The sequence below is a fragment of the Phaenicophaeus curvirostris genome, chromosome 2 (genome assembly GCF_032191515.1).
Source record: "Phaenicophaeus curvirostris isolate KB17595 chromosome 2, BPBGC_Pcur_1.0, whole genome shotgun sequence".
Lineage (NCBI taxonomy): Eukaryota > Metazoa > Chordata > Aves > Cuculiformes > Cuculidae > Phaenicophaeus > Phaenicophaeus curvirostris.
In genome coordinates this window covers 115,235,241-115,255,288 of record NC_091393.1, presented here as the reverse complement: position 1 = coordinate 115,255,288, position 20,048 = coordinate 115,235,241, and the positions used below count along the sequence as shown (strand labels likewise).

The 20,048-nt window shown below is 37.5% G+C and overlaps 1 protein-coding gene across 3 annotated transcripts in view; it reads right to left on the bottom strand.

The window, feature by feature from the left end:
* Window positions 1–20,048, bottom strand: part of ROCK2 (Rho associated coiled-coil containing protein kinase 2) — a 110,376-nt gene that overhangs the window by 10,025 nt on the left and 80,303 nt on the right. The window contains exons 12-33 of one of the 3 annotated variants that reach the window (XM_069850501.1): window positions 19,891–19,939; window positions 18,708–18,843; window positions 18,503–18,594; window positions 18,006–18,252; window positions 17,576–17,682; window positions 16,746–16,905; window positions 15,528–15,688; window positions 14,915–15,099; window positions 13,638–13,707; window positions 12,188–12,291; window positions 11,856–12,042; window positions 11,414–11,507; window positions 11,206–11,300; window positions 10,373–10,552; window positions 9,984–10,152; window positions 9,470–9,646; window positions 6,957–7,027; window positions 5,915–6,003; window positions 5,098–5,176; window positions 4,618–4,879; window positions 3,759–3,972; window positions 245–357 (exon numbers count right to left, since the gene is read on the bottom strand). In XM_069850501.1, the coding sequence (XP_069706602.1) occupies window positions 258–357; window positions 3,759–3,972; window positions 4,618–4,879; window positions 5,098–5,176; window positions 5,915–6,003; window positions 6,957–7,027; window positions 9,470–9,646; window positions 9,984–10,152; window positions 10,373–10,552; window positions 11,206–11,300; window positions 11,414–11,507; window positions 11,856–12,042; window positions 12,188–12,291; window positions 13,638–13,707; window positions 14,915–15,099; window positions 15,528–15,688; window positions 16,746–16,905; window positions 17,576–17,682; window positions 18,006–18,252; window positions 18,503–18,594; window positions 18,708–18,843; window positions 19,891–19,939 (3,028 nt within the window). In that variant the 3' untranslated portion in view covers window positions 245–257. The remainder of the gene's footprint in view (window positions 1–244; window positions 358–3,758; window positions 3,973–4,617; window positions 4,880–5,097; window positions 5,177–5,914; window positions 6,004–6,956; window positions 7,028–9,469; window positions 9,647–9,983; window positions 10,153–10,372; window positions 10,553–11,205; window positions 11,301–11,413; window positions 11,508–11,855; window positions 12,043–12,187; window positions 12,292–13,637; window positions 13,708–14,914; window positions 15,100–15,527; window positions 15,689–16,745; window positions 16,906–17,575; window positions 17,683–18,005; window positions 18,253–18,502; window positions 18,595–18,707; window positions 18,844–19,890; window positions 19,940–20,048) is intronic. The other 2 variants (XM_069850502.1, XM_069850503.1) reach the window with 2 other exon arrangements.

Genomic DNA, 20,048 nt, shown 5'->3' with positions numbered 1-20,048 from the left:
GGCAGGCAGACATGAAGTTTGAAGAGAAATCTAAAATTAGAAAAGCAAAAACACTAACAAAGGCAATAACTTAGTTTTAATGAAAACAACTCCTCCAAAATCCATCATCATGAACAGAATCTCATTTTTACTGTTTAAAATCTTAAAATGAGATCTTGTTTTCATTCTGCTTTGAGAAACAAAATCCAACATAGCATGCTGTATTCAGAGGCAAACAAACCCATTCTTCTCCGTTTAGATTTACCCCTTATACTTCTTCAGAAATCAAAAACATCGTCATCATCATCATCATCACCATCAATATCATCAACATCATCAAATGACCAATCCCAGTCCTTAAATGCCAGATCAAGTAATCTGCAACAGGAGGGTTTGACATTTAATGTGCATCATGCTTCTGTAAGAGACTTCAACATTCCACGTGTTATCACTAAACCTTTTAAATAAAAAGACCACGTTAAGGTAGGCAGGTTCCTTTCTTTGCCTATCATGGAATACGAAGAGTCAGTGTTTGTGCAAGCCAGGAATACCATGTTTGTTGGAACTTTATCTCACAAATCATTCAGTTCTATGGAATACCTACCGTGCTTTTTCCCCTAAAATTTCATTAAAAAAGAAGAACATCTAATTTCATAATTTTAGCTGCTTGCTGTTCTTGTTTATGCTCTCCTGCTATCCGTTTCCAGACAGTAATCACAGAATTGTTTGGTTGGAAAAGATCTTTGAGATTACTGAGAAAACTGTACCTGCTCACTAATAAACCACATCCCTGAGCACCACACCTACCCGTCTTTTAAACCCCTCCAGGGATAGGGACTCCCCACCACCTCCCTGGGCAGCCTCTGTCGGTGCCTGAGAACCCTTTCTGTGAAGAAATTTTTCCTGTTGTTTAACCTAAACCTCCCCTGGCACAACTTGAGGCCATTCCCTCTTGTCCTACTGCCTGTCAACTTGGGAGAAGAGAGCAACACCCACCTCTCTACAACCTCCTTTCAGGTAGTTGTAGAGAGCAATACGGTTTCCCTTCAGCCTCCTCTTCTCAAGACTAAACAACCCCAGCTCCCTCAGCCGCTCCTCATAACCCTTGTTCTCCAGCCTCTTCACGAGCTTCATTACTCTTATCTGGATGTGCTCCAGGACCTCAATATCGTTCTCATAGAGAGGGGCCCAAAATGTGGCTAACATTTGCAAGGCTGACAATTTCTCCAATAAAATCAAATAATTTTGATTGCCGAGTAGAATATGAAAAGAATCTGACTTTACAAACACACATGGCAAGATTTCACTGTATCCCAAATGCACTGGTGTTACGCTGTACAGCTGTGCTGTAGCTCATTATTTAAAGCTAAACAGTGCCAAAAAAGAGAATATATCAACCCGTTCTTTAGGTGCCGCTGCCTGTGCTCCTTCTATGGTCAGTACAGAACAAAAAGCAAGTAAGCAAACCTTGTCAGCGGATGAGTCATTTTACCTATTTTAGGCATGAATTTTGGGATGGGATGAATCACTGCCTAGAGGCAATCATCTCTTTCTGTTATTATCGAAGGATCTTAGACCAGCTCCTCAAGTACTGATTTCTCAATTGCTACGGCTACAGGAAACCCAGCCCAGTCATCTCTCCAGCGAGCAAAATGGATTTTATATCAGGATTACATGCCTGCCATAGAGGGCAGAGACAGAAACATACCCTAACAGAGCATTCAGCGTGTTTTAATTAAACACACTACAGTGTTTAATAGTTAATCACACGCTTTAAACAGATTGGGCTTCAGGATTTTTTTAGGTTTTCAGGTTTTAAAGTTTTTACACTTTTAAATGTGATATATCCCCAAAAGGCTCAATATTCATGTATTATATGAACTATGGCTATTGTAATTTCTAACACACTTGAAGAATTTATTAGGGATTGATTTGATTTTTTTTTCATTTGGAATTATCCACATCTCTGGGGGTGGGGTAACCACCACTTCCCTGGGCAACCTGGGCCAGGGCCTCTTCACCTTCAGTGTGAAGAATTTCTTCCTAATATCTAATCTAAATCTTTAACCCTCCAACTTAAAGTCATTCCCCCTCATCCTGTCACTCCATGCCGTAGTAAAAAGTACCTCCCCAGCTTTCCTGGAGCCTCTTTCAGTACTGGAAGCTGCTCTAAGGTCTCTCTGGAGCCTTCTCTTCTCCAGGCTGAACAACCCCAACTCTCTCACAGCTTAGGTGCTCCAGCCCTTTGATCATCTTCATAGCCTCTGGACCCATTTCTTCTTAGTGCTGTAACTCTCTGTAGTGTCTGGCTGCTCTGGGATAACAGCAGCATCACCATAAGACAGAGCACACTTATGCTGCCGTCCCTGCTGTGGCAGCACAGCCAGCTCAGTCCCCAACCAGCCAGCCTGGATACTTGGTGGCAGCCTGGTCACGGAAACAAAGCGAGCAATACCCTCGACCCAGGGCCGAAATTCCTGTCTGAGGGAAGACGTTAAGCCACTGCTGAATTGCCCATTGCAGCGGGAATACTGCAATAAACACAGGTCAGACCAAACTTCCCACAGGCCGTCAATGACTGGGGAATGATACAACCGAGCATCAGCCAGTGCTCTGGGTGATGGAAAAAGCAGACTAAAAGCAAACTAAAAACCCCAGAAATGTACTGTGCAATCCCATAAGCACTTCCTGCAGAACGTCATCACTTCCACAATGCAGCACATCACTGATCCACTAACAGATTACTGGGTTTTGTATAGACATTTTTTCCTCAAATCAGAAGAACTTTAACAGACCTTTCTTTTAAGAGCCATAAGACACAAGCATGAGTCCTTTTGGGCTGAATGAGGCTTCAAAACCAATTCCCACACCCTTTGGTAAGTGCTCTGGCCTCCTTGACCAAATGGTAACCCCCCACCTTGCTGGCCTCCTGCAAAAAGTGCGAGTGATGCTCAGACAGGTGCCCACCACTGCGGCAAAGGGAAACCACATGGGCAGAGATACAATGTGAGATTCGTCTGAATCAGCTTCTCACTGTACATGTCCAGGAGCACGTTGCATGCTGCTCTTCTACACAGGGAGGACACAAACTCTGAAAACAACTCTGCCTAAATACCAGCTGTCAATGGAGCCAAACATAGGTAAAGGCTTTTGGTCAGATGAAACACACTAACATCCAAGTCCATGATCACGCATATAACACTTAGAGCATGGTAGCAATTCAAACACACACCTCAAAACCAAGCAAACAAATTACATGTACTCTTTTTGCTGTGTGTAAGGCCTCCTATAATGTTTTTTGAAGGCATCCATTCTCTCCAAGGTTCATTGGAACCACAAGCACTTAACTTCACTGTTTGACTTCCAGTCAGGTGCAGTCATGGCCATCTCAAACATCATTAAACCTTTTTTTTTTTTCCTCTTTCTCTAAACCTCTCCTCCCCCTCACTGACTCTTTGCCCAGCCAAACCCCATTTTCCCTACCAGCCGCCTGTTCACAGGAATCATCAGACTATAGATGCTGCTACCAGTTCTGCCTGTTATGTAAGAGCAACAAGATACATTATCAGCAAGGTAGGATTAACTAACAGGTAATGCAAGGCCCTTTAACCAAGGGAACAAACACGGCGGCTCTTCTTAAACTGAGATTTATAGAAGATGGTATGCTAGACCACATGTCAGCGGTCAACAACATCTGAGGTCAATCATCCTTACCAACTCATACAACATTAACTGTAGTAAAATGTTTAAAACAAACTGAATAGCAGCTCTCATGTTACCTTGGTTTGTTTGGTGGAAGCTGTCGACTTGGTCGTCTGATGGACTGGTTTGGCTGTACCTTCATGGAAGTTCTGGGAGAAGATCGAGCAAAGGGGTCTGGTGCTGGAGGCTTCTTGGGTATTTTTTTCACCAGTCGGCTCACCCATTTTTGCTGTTCTTCTGTAGAATTAGCTAACAGTAGTAGATTCTTTGCCGTTGAAATATCGTAGTACACTGTAGTAAGGATTTTCAAAACAAAACTTAATATTGTTACTATTATAAACACATCCCCACATCAAAAATTAGTTGTCAGATTACCTTTGTCTGGCAGTCGATACAAAGAGAAATCAGCAAAGAAATCATCAGAAAAGTGAACGAGGTTTTGTAAAACTTGAAGTTTCCTGGCTGCAGACAGTGCCCCCTCCTAACATTTCGAGGGCACAACTGAACTACCGTGGAAGATACACACTTACAATGGGAAAAAACAAGAAAGGGTAACACAAAGAGATGTGCCTGAGCCCAAGAAACCTTGTAAGGTGAGTCACAAGGAGTAAACTTCACTGAATGTCATCTGCTTCACAACACGCACTATTGTTTGCACAGCGATGCAGCCCAGCGCATGCTGTGAGCAGCCTCGTGACTACTGCACTTTACTGGATGAAGCTGATAACCCAGCAGATGTGTCCAGACGCTGGCTCACAGCATCGAGCTGACCCTCACGCAGACACCCTTAGAAAGGCTCCAACAGCTACACACCAATAAAAAAGAAACCTACCTTTTATGTCTAGTTGGTGTCAGACCTTTACTAGAATCCTCTGATCTATTAGAACACCTTGTGACTCCAGTGACCATACGCACATTCAAATATCTGCTATTTACCTTTGCAAGGTGCAATTATCTCTTCTTTTTTATCCATGTGATCTTTGTGACATTTGATATGGCAACGGCGACATTCTAGAGCAGGGGGAGGCTTAAACATGTGCCACAGTGGCTTCATGCAAGCTTCACAATTGGTTGGGAAGTGATAAAGCGTAGGTATAAACTCATGTCCTTTGTGACAAATGTAATTTGACTTCTCTCCCATAGGCTCCACAGGGAATTCCTGTTCCTTTTTGCTCTCTCCTTCATTAGCATACAGGATCTAGAAACAAAGCAAAATAATCTCAGAACTCCTAGATGGTAAATGTAAATTCAGAGAAATAGTCCAAGCAGAAAGACTGAAGAATTACACTGGAATTGATTCTGTTTTCAAGAATTTTTTTGTAAATATTTCATTAGACAAAAGTTACGAAAATATTTTTGACAATGTGTGAAATAGCAGGCTTCTTACAGTAGAAACATTAATTTGTTACTGAATACCTGGAATATCCTAGGAATTTCCTTGGAATCTGCTCTGTACACATCCGTCTGAGTGACCGGTCGGACATGGAAGAGTTTGCTATAGGAAATTATTTCAATAAGGACAAACATTAATGTTAGCAAAATGATAAATGTAAATTGGCAGTATAATTTAGGATACAACAAGCCACACTTAGAGCCATTAAGGATCTGTCAGTACAAATTTCTAAGCACCATTAAAGTCCTGTCTTTCAATCTGCACATAAACTTCCAAAAACCCTAAATAAAAAGAAGTCATCAGTATCCTGCTGTGTTTGCGGGAAAAAAAATGACAACACTGAAAACCCATCATGTGACTTTAATGATTGCCGTTAGCTTTCTAACACCATCCTCTCCCCATGCTCCAGCCTCTGAATACCTACATTCTGCATTTATTAAGAAAATAAATTAATGAACTATAAAAACCACCTGTAAGGACATTTTGTAAGTAAAAGTGTACAAACACTGAAAATTATAGCCTCTCTGCTACAGCTTTCTGAATGTTCCTTGCTACAACGCGTACGTGAGGTAGGTCTAGCAGAGCTAGCAGGACCAGTGCGGTTACACCTGAGCTCACAGAGCTACCTGTGTCAGGCTGAGTGCTGCTCCACCACTAACAGCCAATGCAGTTCTGCACCACAACAGCTACCCAAGGTGCCAGCTCTGTAGTTCAGATGACAAAAAGTACACCTCATTTGACACTGTGCTGCCAGACTGGACCTCAAAAGGCTTCTGTCAAAGTCTTTCTGACAAAGTTCACCTACAAAGCAGAGAAGGGCTCTCACATGATAATACTTACTCTATATCTAACACCATATAGGGATTAGATTGTTCTTTATCTTGTTCGCTGTCATAGAACAGGATCTTCTTACTGCTCACAATTACATACTGTTAGGGGGCAGAAAAGGATAAAATACACATTTTAATCTGGTTCATCGCAGATGTCAAAGATGTCACAGCAATATTTCCTACATTTTATTAAATGGTAGCTAAGTGGACAACAGTAGCATTGTCCAGGATTGGCCAATAAATTCACCACACCACAAACAAAATTCTGACTACCTGATAAATCTATTTATCTTATCAGATGAACTGATATTTAAACAGATTTGAATATCTATGAAAAGATAAAAATGAAGTCTGGAAGAAAGTAAGATAAAAGCTTTTCATTTCTATTTTGCTGATTTAATCTCCGCTTGGACTGGCAGCAAGAGTAATTGTCATCTACGATGCCTATTTAAGCTGTGCGGTTCACAATTAATAGAGATCAAACTCAAAGATCCCTGTTTTACTTACCAGCATTGTTAAAAATCTTCATTAAAAAGCTAGTTACCTAGAAGTCCTCCTGCTTCCAGAATTTTTTCAAGAATTAACAGTTTGACTGAGCAGGAAGTGAACAGGCATGAAAGTGTAGATGTTACTCTTTGGCCAGAGATCTATCAAAGAGGTTACTGAAAAGCAGTAAATGAGCGAAGGCTGCTCAAGGCTGATGAGCAGTTGTTACTTTTTTCTCCTAAATAAAGGATTTGTCAAGGGCATCTGCTTCCAGACTCCACTGAATTTCAGCTACGTAATACTGCTGGGAATGCTTATGGCTGAATGTACAAACATTTGAATATCGTGAAAGGCTGTTCTCACCTCTGGCTGCACAAAGAAATGTCTTAACCTATTACAATCATCTTAACCTGCTCCTCTCAGACGTAGCTATACCAGCTAATATATTTTACACATTTAAGTAATGAGAGAACAGGTATCAAAGAAAAAATTAAGTGTTGAAAACCTGCAATAAATTTAAAGTCCAGAATATGTATGAAAGAGGATCACAAATCTTGTTTTCTTACCTTTTTAACCCACCCAAATTTTTTAGTGTTGTTTCTCACGGGCAGTGATAGCCAGCCTTCCAATCTTGATTCTGAAAGAAAAATTTATATTAAAGAACAAGTATTCACAAAACATTCTTTTCAAGACTACTGTGCGTTTTAAAAATAGTTCTGAAAATAAATAATAAATCAGCAGAGCAAATATGAGAATGTGAACTATTTAAAACTACAAGACCTTGCGAAGTTTATGCTGGTAAACGTTCAGGAATAAATTAAATCACACATTCCTGAATAGAGCCAACAACCAACGATGCAATCACAAAAAGGTAGTGAGCGTAAGGAAGAGAAAACTTGCAATTACAGCACACACATTCCCTTTAGTAATTTTTTCAAGATTTGAAATGCATACATCTATCAATCTTTACCTTTTAAAACAGCATCTGAAGATACTAGCACAGATCACACAACATCTAATTCAAGACAATAAGAGGCAAACTACCACCACAAATAACCTAAACTCTCTATATGTCAGGTAGACTTTTAGAAATTCAGTATTCTAAGTCATATTTTTTGCTCTGTAATTTTTGCTTTTTTCCAGTTCTACCTACACTTTCTAAGCCAAAATAAGTCATTTTCAGCTACACCTAAATTCAACTGTCCTTTCATACACTTGCAATATTTTATATTACACTGGCACATTAGTCAGATTGGATTTATTAACAGTATTAACAGCTCAGCTGTTTTTTGACAAACACATTTTGACAGCATCCCAAAGCTCACCAGGATGACACTTTCCTAGTGCTTGGTTGTATGTAGTATTGCATCATCACCTTTGACCCTATTTTTATAGATCCAATTAACAGAAGTATTTCTTTCCTTTATATTTTATTAAGAGGAACTACTCAACTGCAATAATATTTTTGTAATGTTTCCCACCTAGCAGATAACCTCTACTGCTGCAGAAAATACTGAAGCAGTAACGGACACAAAACCATGAAAGGAGCATAACCATGCTCCAAAACTGCAAAAGCCATTTTCTTCCTCATCAGAAGGTATTTGAGGCTCCTGCCTGTGTTTAACAGAGCGTAACAAATAATTATCAGATACTCACAGAACTCTCATTTTGCCTAGAGTCTTGAAGCAAGGTTATTTATTCAGATATGCACTGTCTTCAAACTTCATCACTCCTTGAGCATTGCAGTTGGTGACACACTTTAATGTACACATCAAGTAAATGAAGTATTTTGTCTCATACCTGACACTTAAAATTATCTTTCAACTACACTTGACACAAAGGGTAGCAAAAATAATGCTGATGCAAAAATCCTCGCCCACATCCAGGAAGCGCATGCATTTTGTTAATGATGTGAAAAAAATATGCAATAATATTTTTCCTATTTTTCTCTGTAATCCCTAACACTGCTGCTTGAAATTGGATGAAATGAGACTTTCTGATTACACTTCATTTCTGGTGTCCATTCTATACTAACAGACCTGAGAAAGTTCAGAATATTCCAAGATTTTCACATTATGTGCTTAAAAGCACCAGGAAGAAAAAAAAAACAAACGCAGCCATCATATCTGCAATCTGGTATAATTATGTCAGCAAAAACTTCTAGTTTATGTATTTTTACCTTAGAACAAAACAAACCCATGCAGATGCCATGACAGCAGCTAACAAAGAAAAAAAATATGCATCTATCTCGTGATTCTTTTATTAGAAGCTTCATAGCAAAGATCAGAGAATGAGGAAAACAGAGGAAATGCATTATTCTTTGCTCTAGTTTGCTGAGGTCATGTCAATATCCCAAAACAAGTTTTGCCTTCAGACGGAAGGTACTCACACTTTAAAGGAACCTCAAGTGAAATACAGAAATTTGAATATCATTTAAAAACTCACCTCTGATATTAATACTAAATACAAGTTCTCTTCAACACAGTGTATGTGAAGTCATATAAAATCAGTAAAACAAAGCTCTGTTTTACCAGAGCTGGATCATTTCATTATATGCTTTACGTATCTGGAAAAAATGAATAAATTTGGCTTGCCTGACCACATAAGAATCAAATATAAGATTGAAATAAAGGCAAAACAACGTGATACTCAAAAGACTGAATTTTTAAGAGCAAATAATGTAAATTCAGATGGTGAGGAATTAGATGTCAATTCACTTGGTTTGACTTTTTGGTATCCAGTAACTTAGGGTCATACAGGTATGGCTGTAGATGCTGGATAGAGGCTACCTTGAAAACAAGGCCAAAAGGCTCATTTATTCAGTGCTTTAATAAAAATGGTGAGTTTATAAACGGCAGTAAGCATATGTAAACATTTAGAGAAAACAGGCCAGTTATCTGTTCACACATTTTCGTGTCTTTGATGGCAACACTCCCTCGTCACTGCAGCGCAATTACTGCCAGATTTGTGTTTTCTTTGTTTTGGGTTTTTCTTTTTAATAATGTATTAATAGTGTTAGTTTTGAAACAGAGAAAAGGACACAATAAGAACAAAACCAAACACTGCTCAGGGTTGTCACCTGTGCTATCAACTTCTGTAGGGCTGTGGGAACAAGACAAAGGTTCTTCCTCTGAGTCAGAATCAGAATCGAGAAGCATGCGAGAACTGGAAGGCTTAGTGGCAATACTGACAGAGGTAGAAGAGTGCTTGTAGGTAAAAGACATGGATTCCATAGTGTGGGACTGAGTGATATGGACTAAACATAAAGCATAAAGGAGGAAAAAGGTAGAAAAGAAGTCAAAATACAACCTCGAAGAAGAGAGTATTAGTTTTACATTTCACCACCTAACACAGTGCAATAAAGTGGAAAAAAATACTTGGTTTTAACAGGGTACAAGAGAATTTCTAAAGAAATTTCTTTAAATAAATGTAAGATGAAGTATGATTACAGACAGATTTAGTTAGTAGGTGGATAGTGATCATTATCAAAGCATATGATAGCAGAAACACATTGTGTGTCAAAAGGCACAGAATCATCAGAGCTTCAGATTATAAACCAAATTAATGCAGAAATATTAATGAAATGAACATACCAGGGAATCCATCATCTGCCTCAGCATCTCCAGGTCCGCTGCCTATGCTGCTGTTGTCCAGACCAATGTGCAGCGACTGCAGCTGTGAACGAAGCTGTTCAATGTCACTGTCTTTGCTGTCCAGAGTCATCTGGAGCTCAATCCGTATTTGACTCTCTTCTGCTATTTGCTGTAAGGACAAATTACAAGATTCCCTGTTATCACAATACTCGGTTATTGAGAGGAAACGCAAGTAGAAAGTTACGCAGTCTCAATTACATACGCTGCGTATTTCTTTTGGTCATGGGAAATTCAGGAGTAGAAACTGGACACGCTACCTTAAAGCCCGTATCAACTTAAAAGAGTTACAGAAAATGCTATCAATGTCTATAATTGCAAAAGGATCTTACCGCCTGCATTTCATTAATTTCCTTCTGATATTTGATCATCATTTGGGTTAACTTTTCTCGTTCAGACTTCAGTTCCATATGCAGTTTCCTATTTTCCTTTTCCTTCCGCCGTACATCAGTGTCAGCCCCACGTTTGACTGGACCCTTCCGATTCATGATCTCAGCCAATTTATTCACAGCCTTCCCATGGCAAACAAAAAATGACAAAAACCACACCAATAAATACATGGAGTTATACCATGAAAAAATAGTCTTCTCTCCTATCTACGACTGGACACTTTTAATTTAACTGTAAACTAAGATCTCTGCAATCCAGCATTATAAAGTTGCTTTAATTCAATGTATTACTCAAAACTGAAAAGAAAGTAATGGCACCATTTTCATTTTAAGCAAGTATTAGCTATGAACACTTCTACTCATTTAAATATACCCTTCAGTTTTCATTAGCTAGCCCCAAAATTGATCTTTGGATTAAAATGCCACTTGTTCTAAAAAACCAACCTGGATTAAAATCAGAAATATAGCATTTTATGGAGAATAAAAATCAAGACAGAAAACAACAAAATATTAACTCATTTGTCTGAAATGAAGACTTTTGCTGGTGGACTGGATCTGGATTAGGAGTTCCTCCATGATAAACCATGAGGATGCAGTTTCACTACACTGGAAGTCTACTTAGTAGAAGCGAAAGAAAAGATGAATATATTTTGTTTCAGGCAAAAAGAACAAAGCATTAATGGTACATATAGATAGTTTACTACAGAAAGTTTTCCATTAAAAATGATTTGATTCATGAATGCTCTCTCTGCATTCATTTAGGTACATTTGCCTACCTGGGTTTTCAATGTTCTTTCATTCAACAACTGTTTCTCAAACTGTGCTTTAATATTTCCTATATTCGCTTCCTCTTCTTTTAGCTTCGTAATTTCTGCAGCAAAGTAATTAAAAATAATCTATGAATGCTCATTACAAAAGAAATAGTACTACTAAGGAAAAAAACTGGTTTCAAGGTAAATTACATTTGGTTCAGAGAATACATACGTTCTTGCATTTCCTTCAGTTTATTGTTTAGCTCTTCTTTCTCATTAGCAAGATTAGCCACATCACTAGTTAGCGTCCTGTTTGCTTCCTCCAACTGCAAAACAAAAAGTACACGTGACCATGTAACAAAACTCTTTAGGCATAGAAAAGCAATACAGGAGAGATGGAAATGCTTCCAAGTGAAGCCAGGATAAGGACAAAAGGACAAGCTGTAAGAAGGGTGGGGGCACAGAAAAAAAGAACTATCAGAGATGTGCGGAGGAAACATGATAAGAGATTTTGGGGTTTATTTCATTGACAAAAAAAAAATATTTTTAAAATATCAGGTAAGTTTTCGTTTCACTTGTGTCTAAGTGTGCTAAATAACAATGAATAACTCAAATCGCAAGCAAAACTCAAGCTCATAAAAACCCCTACATGAATTACAATTCACATTACTCACAGAGGCTATGGTGGCATCTTTCTCAGTAAGTTCCTGTTTATGCCTAGCCATCATCTCTTTAATCTCCAGCTCTTTCATAATCTTCTCTTTTTCCAAATCAGAGTACTGTTCTTCAGCAATGGAACGTGCAAGTTGTTCTGAATCCGCTTTTGTCAAAGTAATCTCTAGCTGAGCAGCCAAAGAATCTCTGCAAATTGAGATATATATTATTAACTTTAAAAACGTCTGGTTGCTGGGGTCAGGAGAGAGGAAAAGAAAAAACAAAGAAGAAAACAACAAAAAGCCACTTTAATCTTATTAAGTTGTATTAGTGTATAACTAGTAAAACTTACCTCTCGTCCTGTAACTCTTGTATCTTTTGCTGCATTTCTTTACAAAGTTTGGTCTTTTCTTCACATTCTTCTTTAAGTTCTCGAACTTGTGTCTTATAGAGAGTCTAGAATTTAAAGTTGGAAAGAAAAAGAAGCGACTTTCACATTCTAGTTTGAAGGTACCCAAAAAATGATACGAGATGACATTGTATGCAAGTCTTCAATCACATACTCAACTAGAGTGTAATTGTGCAATGCCCTCTCTAAATTTAACTGCATATCATCATTCACAAATGTTTGTTATTTTACTTCTTTGATGTCTTTTTTAACTTGTACATTTGTGATTCGATAGATGTACAATATACATTCTCTACGTTTCTAAACATACTGTTAATGAGACTCTAAATGTGAAAAATGTTATTTGGTAGAAAATCTTAAATATCAGAAGAAAAGGAAATAATTGAGTTTTCTTTACTATTTTAAATGTTCGTTTAATATAGGTAGGTGTGTAGAATTTAGATTTTAACTATACAAATCCATGAAACGAACATGAGAGTTAAGGAGCAAAAAGAAGTAAAGGAGAAAAGGAAAAACAGAGCAGACAAGCATTTGAAATTCAAAATTGATACAAATCTAGAGCTTTAAAGAAAACGAAAGAAAAAATATATTGCTCTGTACGCTAAATTACTGAATCCAGGTAAAGTGACAGAAAACTGCAAGCAGACTTACTGCCAGGATTTCAAGGCAGACCACCTCTCCTTGGCCCACCCACAGCAGTCCAGTGTCCTCAACTCTCCCTTTTTCTCCTTTAATGTGTGCAACTTTTTGATCTAGTAAAACATCAGACAGTCCTCCTCCGTACTAACCTGAAGACCACAGTAAAATCTTAAGTATCCTTTAATTCTGAAAGAAGATTTCTGGCCTCCGCTTGCAGTGTGACAGGCTGTTATATAAATTAACTTCCATGTGCTAGTGATGATTTTTAAGTACAATATCTATTTATCCTATTTTATCAAAATACAGCAAAAATCCCAACAGATGTCTACCAAGTTTGGCTGTAATGCAGGAGTTTCCTTCCAAGCCTTAAATGCAGATGTTTTGTCATACCGTGTGATTCCGAGAATACAGCTCTTACCTTCCATAAGCATGGAAGAGGTATTGAATGCAAAAACATGCAGAAATTATTCACACGGTGGAAAAATGAGTTGCTTGACTCCTCCCTCCCTCTAAATTCTGTTTGGGACTGCCTTCCAAAGCTGGGACATTTCTTAACACGAGCTCTTTCACACTGCTCAGTGATCAAGAACAAGGCATGATAACAAAGCTGCAGACAAGACTGAAGAGAGGCACGAGGAAAAGAACTGGTTTTATGTTACAGAGTGAAATGCCTGATGGCTGAGCAAAAAGAGGAAAAGCTAATATTGTGCTTACTAAACAGATTAGTATAAAAATAAAGAAGCATAAAACATACTGAGAAATACTGTTCGGCTTCAAGCTGGTCTTGAAGCTCTTTCATTTGTCCATCTGCATCTTGACGTTCCCTAGAAAGAAATAACATACTTTAAAGCAAAGGACAGCAAGATATTCCAAACCAGCAAATAAAGAAGTGTTTACACTCTCAAGATCTCCAGTCATCTCCTGACCAGAGTGTAGCTGGCAATGAAACCTGAGACTTCCTCTGGGTACCAGATCTCTTTTCACTTGTACAGCTGAGAACACTGCACTGTTAAGAAGCCAGTTTAATACTGTTAACATACTAACCACTACAGTGTCACACAGTTTAACCAGTAAGAGACACTGATAACGCAAACAGTCACTGACAGAATCTTATTTCTATGTAAAATGGCACTGATCTGACAGATCATTTGGGGTTTCTTGTTTGCTTGGGCTCTGTCTGTGAAAACATGTCTGTATTCACTGACATGCATAATATCTTGACTTTATCTGTTATTAAAACAACTCAGACAGTCAATTTGTCACTCCATGACAAAGAACAGTAATGTAGCAGAAAAGATTCCTGCCAGGGTTTTACATTACAGCAACCATCACACGTAGCTTCCTCCTAGGCGAGTAACTGCATCCTTCTGACAGAGAAGATAAAGTACAGGGAAGAAAAACCATCAGAAGTCACGAAGGAGCCAAGATTGACTCATTTGATATATATGCTAAACTTGTCTTTTCATTCAAAAGAATGTTCTTTATAGTAAAAAACAAATATTTATTCATGTATTTATTTGTTCATTATCAGGTGTATATGTTACTTGTAAGACCTTGCAGAACTGCTGGGATTTACACAGCTCCTATTTGAAGGTCCAAGAGATGTTTCTGAACATCTTCAGTACTAGATATTTCTAGTGATTATGCTTCACAGCTCTGTCTTAGTATTAATTTCCAACTCTAAGAAGCTCTCCTGGACTAATAATGCCAGTAACTCTCCTCTTCATTGATATCCCATGCCATTAAAAAAATAGTAGCTAGACTTTCTGTTAAACACGTGTTTCTCTGAAGTCCTCCCACTCTTGTGTTAAGATTTTCAGGATAACAAACATCTTTTAATACAAATGAATCACTAGCGTGAGTCTCAGCTAGAGTCACTCTAAATTATTTTAAACAATGATTAAGTCAGGCACTGCAGAATAGAATATTTTGTACAGCAATTTTTTTAACATTGTAAGTGCTCTCAGCTTTTGCCCCAAACCACTTACAAATCAGTAATGTTACTAAAAAATACAAAGTAACTGTGCATACTTGCGGAGTTCATTATTTTGTTTTTCCAGACTTAATTTGATCTCCTGAAGATGGTTATTCTCCTGTTTTAACTGCTTCTCTGACATTTTTAAGGTGTTGACCTGCTGCGTTTGCATTTTGAGGTCATTTTGAGTTAGACAGCGCTTTTGTGTTTCTTGCTCTATTTTTAATGTCAGATTTTTTACCTGAAAAATAAACAGAAATCTGTGAATTTTACAGATCTACACAGGAATGCAACATTGAAACAGCGTCTCTTATTGAGGACTATTACATTTTTGTACAGCATGTTCACATCTTTTGAGAAGTCAAAGCTGTTTCCTGACTAAAGGCATTAGCACACAATAAATAAGCTAGTTTTTCCATGTCAATCTCACAGTATTTTATATTCGGGAAGTAAAAATATTAGGTACTACGATCAATAATGCTGAAAATATTTGAGAAAAATGACACAACGCTCAGTAAAGCAGACTTTTTAAAAGTCTGAATGCAGAAAAAAAACCCAACTTGCTGCCATTTTCATTCACAAACAGTCCTCAATATCTATAACTAGGAAAACATTAGGACATTATAAAACCAGGTTCCATTCAAGAGTCCTTTTGTCAGGGTTCCTTACGTCTTCATTCAGGATATCCTTTTGCCTGAGGAGCTCATTGATTTTCTGTTGTGATTGTTTGAGATCACAGTCCAACATGGAGCGCTGCTTTTCAGCTTCTAACAACCGATTTTCTACTTTTTGCTTTAAAGCTCTCTCTTCCAAAAGTTTCTTCTCCATTTCTGCAAAATAAAAGATTTAATATGTCAATCAGTGCAAATTGGGGAATTTCGGAAAGCAAAAGGAGGAAAACGAAATCTATCCCATATTAACAATAAGCAACACGTTTATTCTTTTAACACTGAAGAGAAAGATTGCTGAAAAGCGATTCATTAAAATTTTCACAGTAAACCCACACCCAGAGGATGCTTCTGCAAGCACTCCTGACTGACAGCCATTTCCTTCTTCCGAATGTCACGATATCTTCCAGCTTATCTGCAACACATCTGAGATGGATAAAAAGGATGGATTTTAAAAAAATATTTCATCTAAATCTACTGAAGTGTTGCTTTGACTATGATAAGTTGAAATCATTTAAAGAGTTGAAGCTGTTCAGGAACCTGATATGCCAAATGATCCAGCCATAATTCCTGAAACAACTGTTTCTTCTGAACATCTGCATGCTCAAAATTTTTGTGAATGCTCTGCAATCAGAAGGACAGGATTCGTAGGTAGTTTAAGTAGTTGTAATAAAGACAAGCCATTTAATTCAAAATAAGAGTCATATTCTGGAATTGTTTGGTAATTATCCCGTTCTCCAAGAGATTTCAGTTGTCACGAGATGCACTGGTACATGCACGGTTACTACTGAAGCCAAGCAAAGGCTTTACTGTTTGTAACTCTATTTGGTCTATATATTTAAATTATTAAATTCCTGATGTACATTTTATTTAGGAAGATAAAAAAAAGTTATGAGTATGATGAGTAATAATACAAAAAAACTCTTAAAAATGTTTCAGGCAGTTTTAGTAATATAAATTTAAGAAAAATTAATTCAGAGTATGCTAGCATAGAAAATTAATTAGTTGTGTGTGCGACAGAGAACTGGTTTTACTCCAAGACTAAAACACTGTGTCTTAAACCTAGCAAAGCAAGGACAGAATGACTATGACTGATTTTTCCAACACTAATTATATTTAAAAGGAACAAGGGAATTGAGGATTCCACTAGCATGAAAGGATTACATTATCTACTTTATGTAATTTACACCTAAATCCAACCATGATGTCAAATACATACCTTTCATGGCTTCAGATTTTGCTTCTTCTATAGATTCATAGATCTTATTTTTGTCTGCTAATCGTGCTTTTGTGGCTTTATGTTCTGCTTCTTCTTGTTCAAGGTTCTGCTGCATAACTTTGAATTTGTATGTCATATCTATTTCCATGTTGCTCTTTTCCTGTTAAAGGAAAAACATACATTGAAATAAAACATTAAAAGTATCGCATTAAAGACAGAATTTCAGACAGCAGCAACATGCTGATTGGAAGTACATTAAGGGTAAAAGAGGGAGCTCGGAGACCAAGGAGCTAACTGAGAACTCATTGCTACAAATATTTTTCTATGGATGGCAAAGTGCTCCAAAACACACAATGACATCCCCAGCTGCAAACAATGATAGAATTATTGTCTTAACAACCAACATTCGGTAATAAGAGCGCCACAAAGATTAAGTTCACTGAAGAATTTTTTCGATACTTTGGTTTCAATAACAAGTTTTTCAAAAAACATTAGCAGAAGCTTGTTTATTTTTGGCAATATTGAGAGTTTACGAAAAAATATCAGATGAAATGTTATTTCTGCACTGTTAAGCCACACCTGTACAGTACAGCACCTGCTCTTTAGCAGTATAACACACCATGAACTAAAGGGAAATGCTGTTCTTTCCCTCCCTCATCTCAGACTGCAAAAGCAATAAGCAGAAAAAATCAAAGAAAAAGACTAAACACTGAAAGCAAGGGCTATTCTTTTTTCGTGCAGACTTTGTCTCCACATCCCAAGTAATAAAAACACAAATTTAAAAATTCCCTAAGAATGTAGCACCCACGTTCACTTAGGAGAGCTGTTACCTTTTCTAAATCTGTAAGTTTTTCCTGCAACTGCCTCTTCTCCATTTCCAGTTTGGCTAATGCAGTCTTCGCATTTTTTACTTCCTCTTCTAGGCTAGATATTCGACCTAAAAATTACCAAAATATCAATGAGGCAGGACAGTAAGCGGAAAAAAGAAAGTATTTGACCTGCTTAGAGATAGAAGTTTTCAAAATACAACAGCTTCTAAATCTGACTATTAAGAACATCTTCCTTTGGGGTGATTTTAAAAGTTATCAATAACATTTTATAAATGTTATCATATATTCTGTCTTAAAAGTGCGCCCACACTTACAGAATAGAACAGAACGCTAATCTAGTCACAATCTGAAGCTCAAATAACATCACCAAAACCTATTTTTATTTCTGAAACGAGAAGCAAGCTTAACTTCACAACGCTTGTGGGAATACCTTGTAAATCACTGATAATCTCTGATCCATGACTTCGATCTCTCCTTTCTGATTCTAGAGCTGACTGAAGATTGAGAAAGTCCTTCTCCAGTTTGAGTTTAGCATTCTCTAGCAGGCAGTTCTTATCTTGTAGTTCTCGATTATTGGCTTCCAGCTGCTGGATTTGTTTTGTGCTTTCTGTCTGATTCTTCCTTAACCTGGCTGCAGTATCAGACTCCGATCGCAGCAAAGAATTGGCTTCATCCAACTAAGGATTGATAAAGAATATAATTCAAAAATAATTAAAATACAACATCTGCCGTTTCTATTACAGACTACAAGGTGTTATGGATTAAAGAAAAAAATGTATTTTAAGATTACTTTTGAACACCAAAACATGGCAAGAAAGTACAACATTTGAAACTCCATTACACATTTCAGCTCCATGCACTGCTAGTAAAAACTGTAGTTCAAAGAGCCATTATTTTAAAATATATATATATATAAAGTTGCCGTACCTGTCTTTGTAGCTGACTGATTTTCTCATTGGATATTTGAGAGTTCTGATTCCTCTTTTTTAAATCTTCAAGTTGGTCTTTCAAACTGTTAACTAAAGCAAAAAGCCACATTGTTAATCACTGTCATGGAAAAGCGACAATTAATTTATTTTATCTTTTAAAAACCAACATCAAAATAAAACCCTTCAAACATGGTTCAACACACCTTCATTTTCCAAATTGCGTTTCTTATCTGCTTCATGTTCTGCTTTTCTCTGGTATTCTGTATTCTTATGCTGCAGAAGAGCCTTCTCCCTTTCCAACTGTCTGACTGCAGACTCTACATTCTTCCTTGAAGTTATCTGGATGTATTTAAACAAAAAACCCACTACTAATTACATACAGAATAGTGGTATCTTCAAATGATAAAAATCCAGTTCACGCACTTGGTTTAGTTTGTAATGGAGAAAAACACGGTCTATTTGCATGTTGCAAATACAGTGTATCAGAAGATGTGGTCAAATTCAGCCTAGGACAACTAGGGCCAGGAGCTTTTGCAACTTCATAGAATCATAGAATGGTTTGGGTTGGAAGGGACCTTAAAGATCATCCAGTTCTACCCCCTGGCATGGGCAGGGACACCTCCCACTGGATCAGGTTGCTCAAAGCCTCATCCAACCTGATCTTGAACGTCTCCAGGGATGGGGCAGCCACAACTCCTCTGAGCAACCTGTTCCAGTGGCTCACTATCCTCAAAGCAAAAGACTTCTTCCAAGGTGTAACCTAAATCTCCCCTCTTTCAGTTTAAAACCACTATCCTTCATCATATCACTGCACTTCCTGATAAAGAGCCCCTCCCCAACTTAAAGACTGTTTCACTGTTTGTATTTGGCACATCTGGTGCCCAGCAGTGACTCAGGAAGCACAGAAACACGCGTGTAATGTAAGGTCTTGACATGTGCCTGGATGAGCAATGTATTAAGTTGTACACATTCGCTAATGATAGCACGAATTTGTAGCAGCACTAAGTTGCAAAGCTGGGCAAGAAATAGGGTCCTTTTAGTGACGCCGTTTGAACAATGCAAAGAACGGCATCCTTTTTCTAGCAAAATCACTCTCACGCCTTCAGTTTTTTGAAACATACATGGGTTATTTATATCATGCTGTCCTTCAAAATAAAAACACAGTAAAAAAACAAGTATTCTGGAAACAAATGTGTATTTGTAGGATAGAAATCATAATAAAAATATTTTAGCAGTGACAACAATTTTACGCTTGAGAATATCAAGAAATCAACTGGTATTACTTGCTATACACAGAGCTACTCAAAAGTAGTTTGTTGTTAAAGCAAAAAGCCACACAGAAATATTAAAGTTCTAATTCCTATAAGAAATAACCATGGACCATACCTCTTCATCTAGCTCTTTCACGATCTTCTCTAAACGAGCATTAGAAGACCTGAAGAAATTTGAAAAATATTTTTAAACCCTGCTCATTATACAGAAATCAGAATGTTTGCATGTGTCTCATTAGTTTTACGTAAGATACTCTGTTTTCATCAATCACA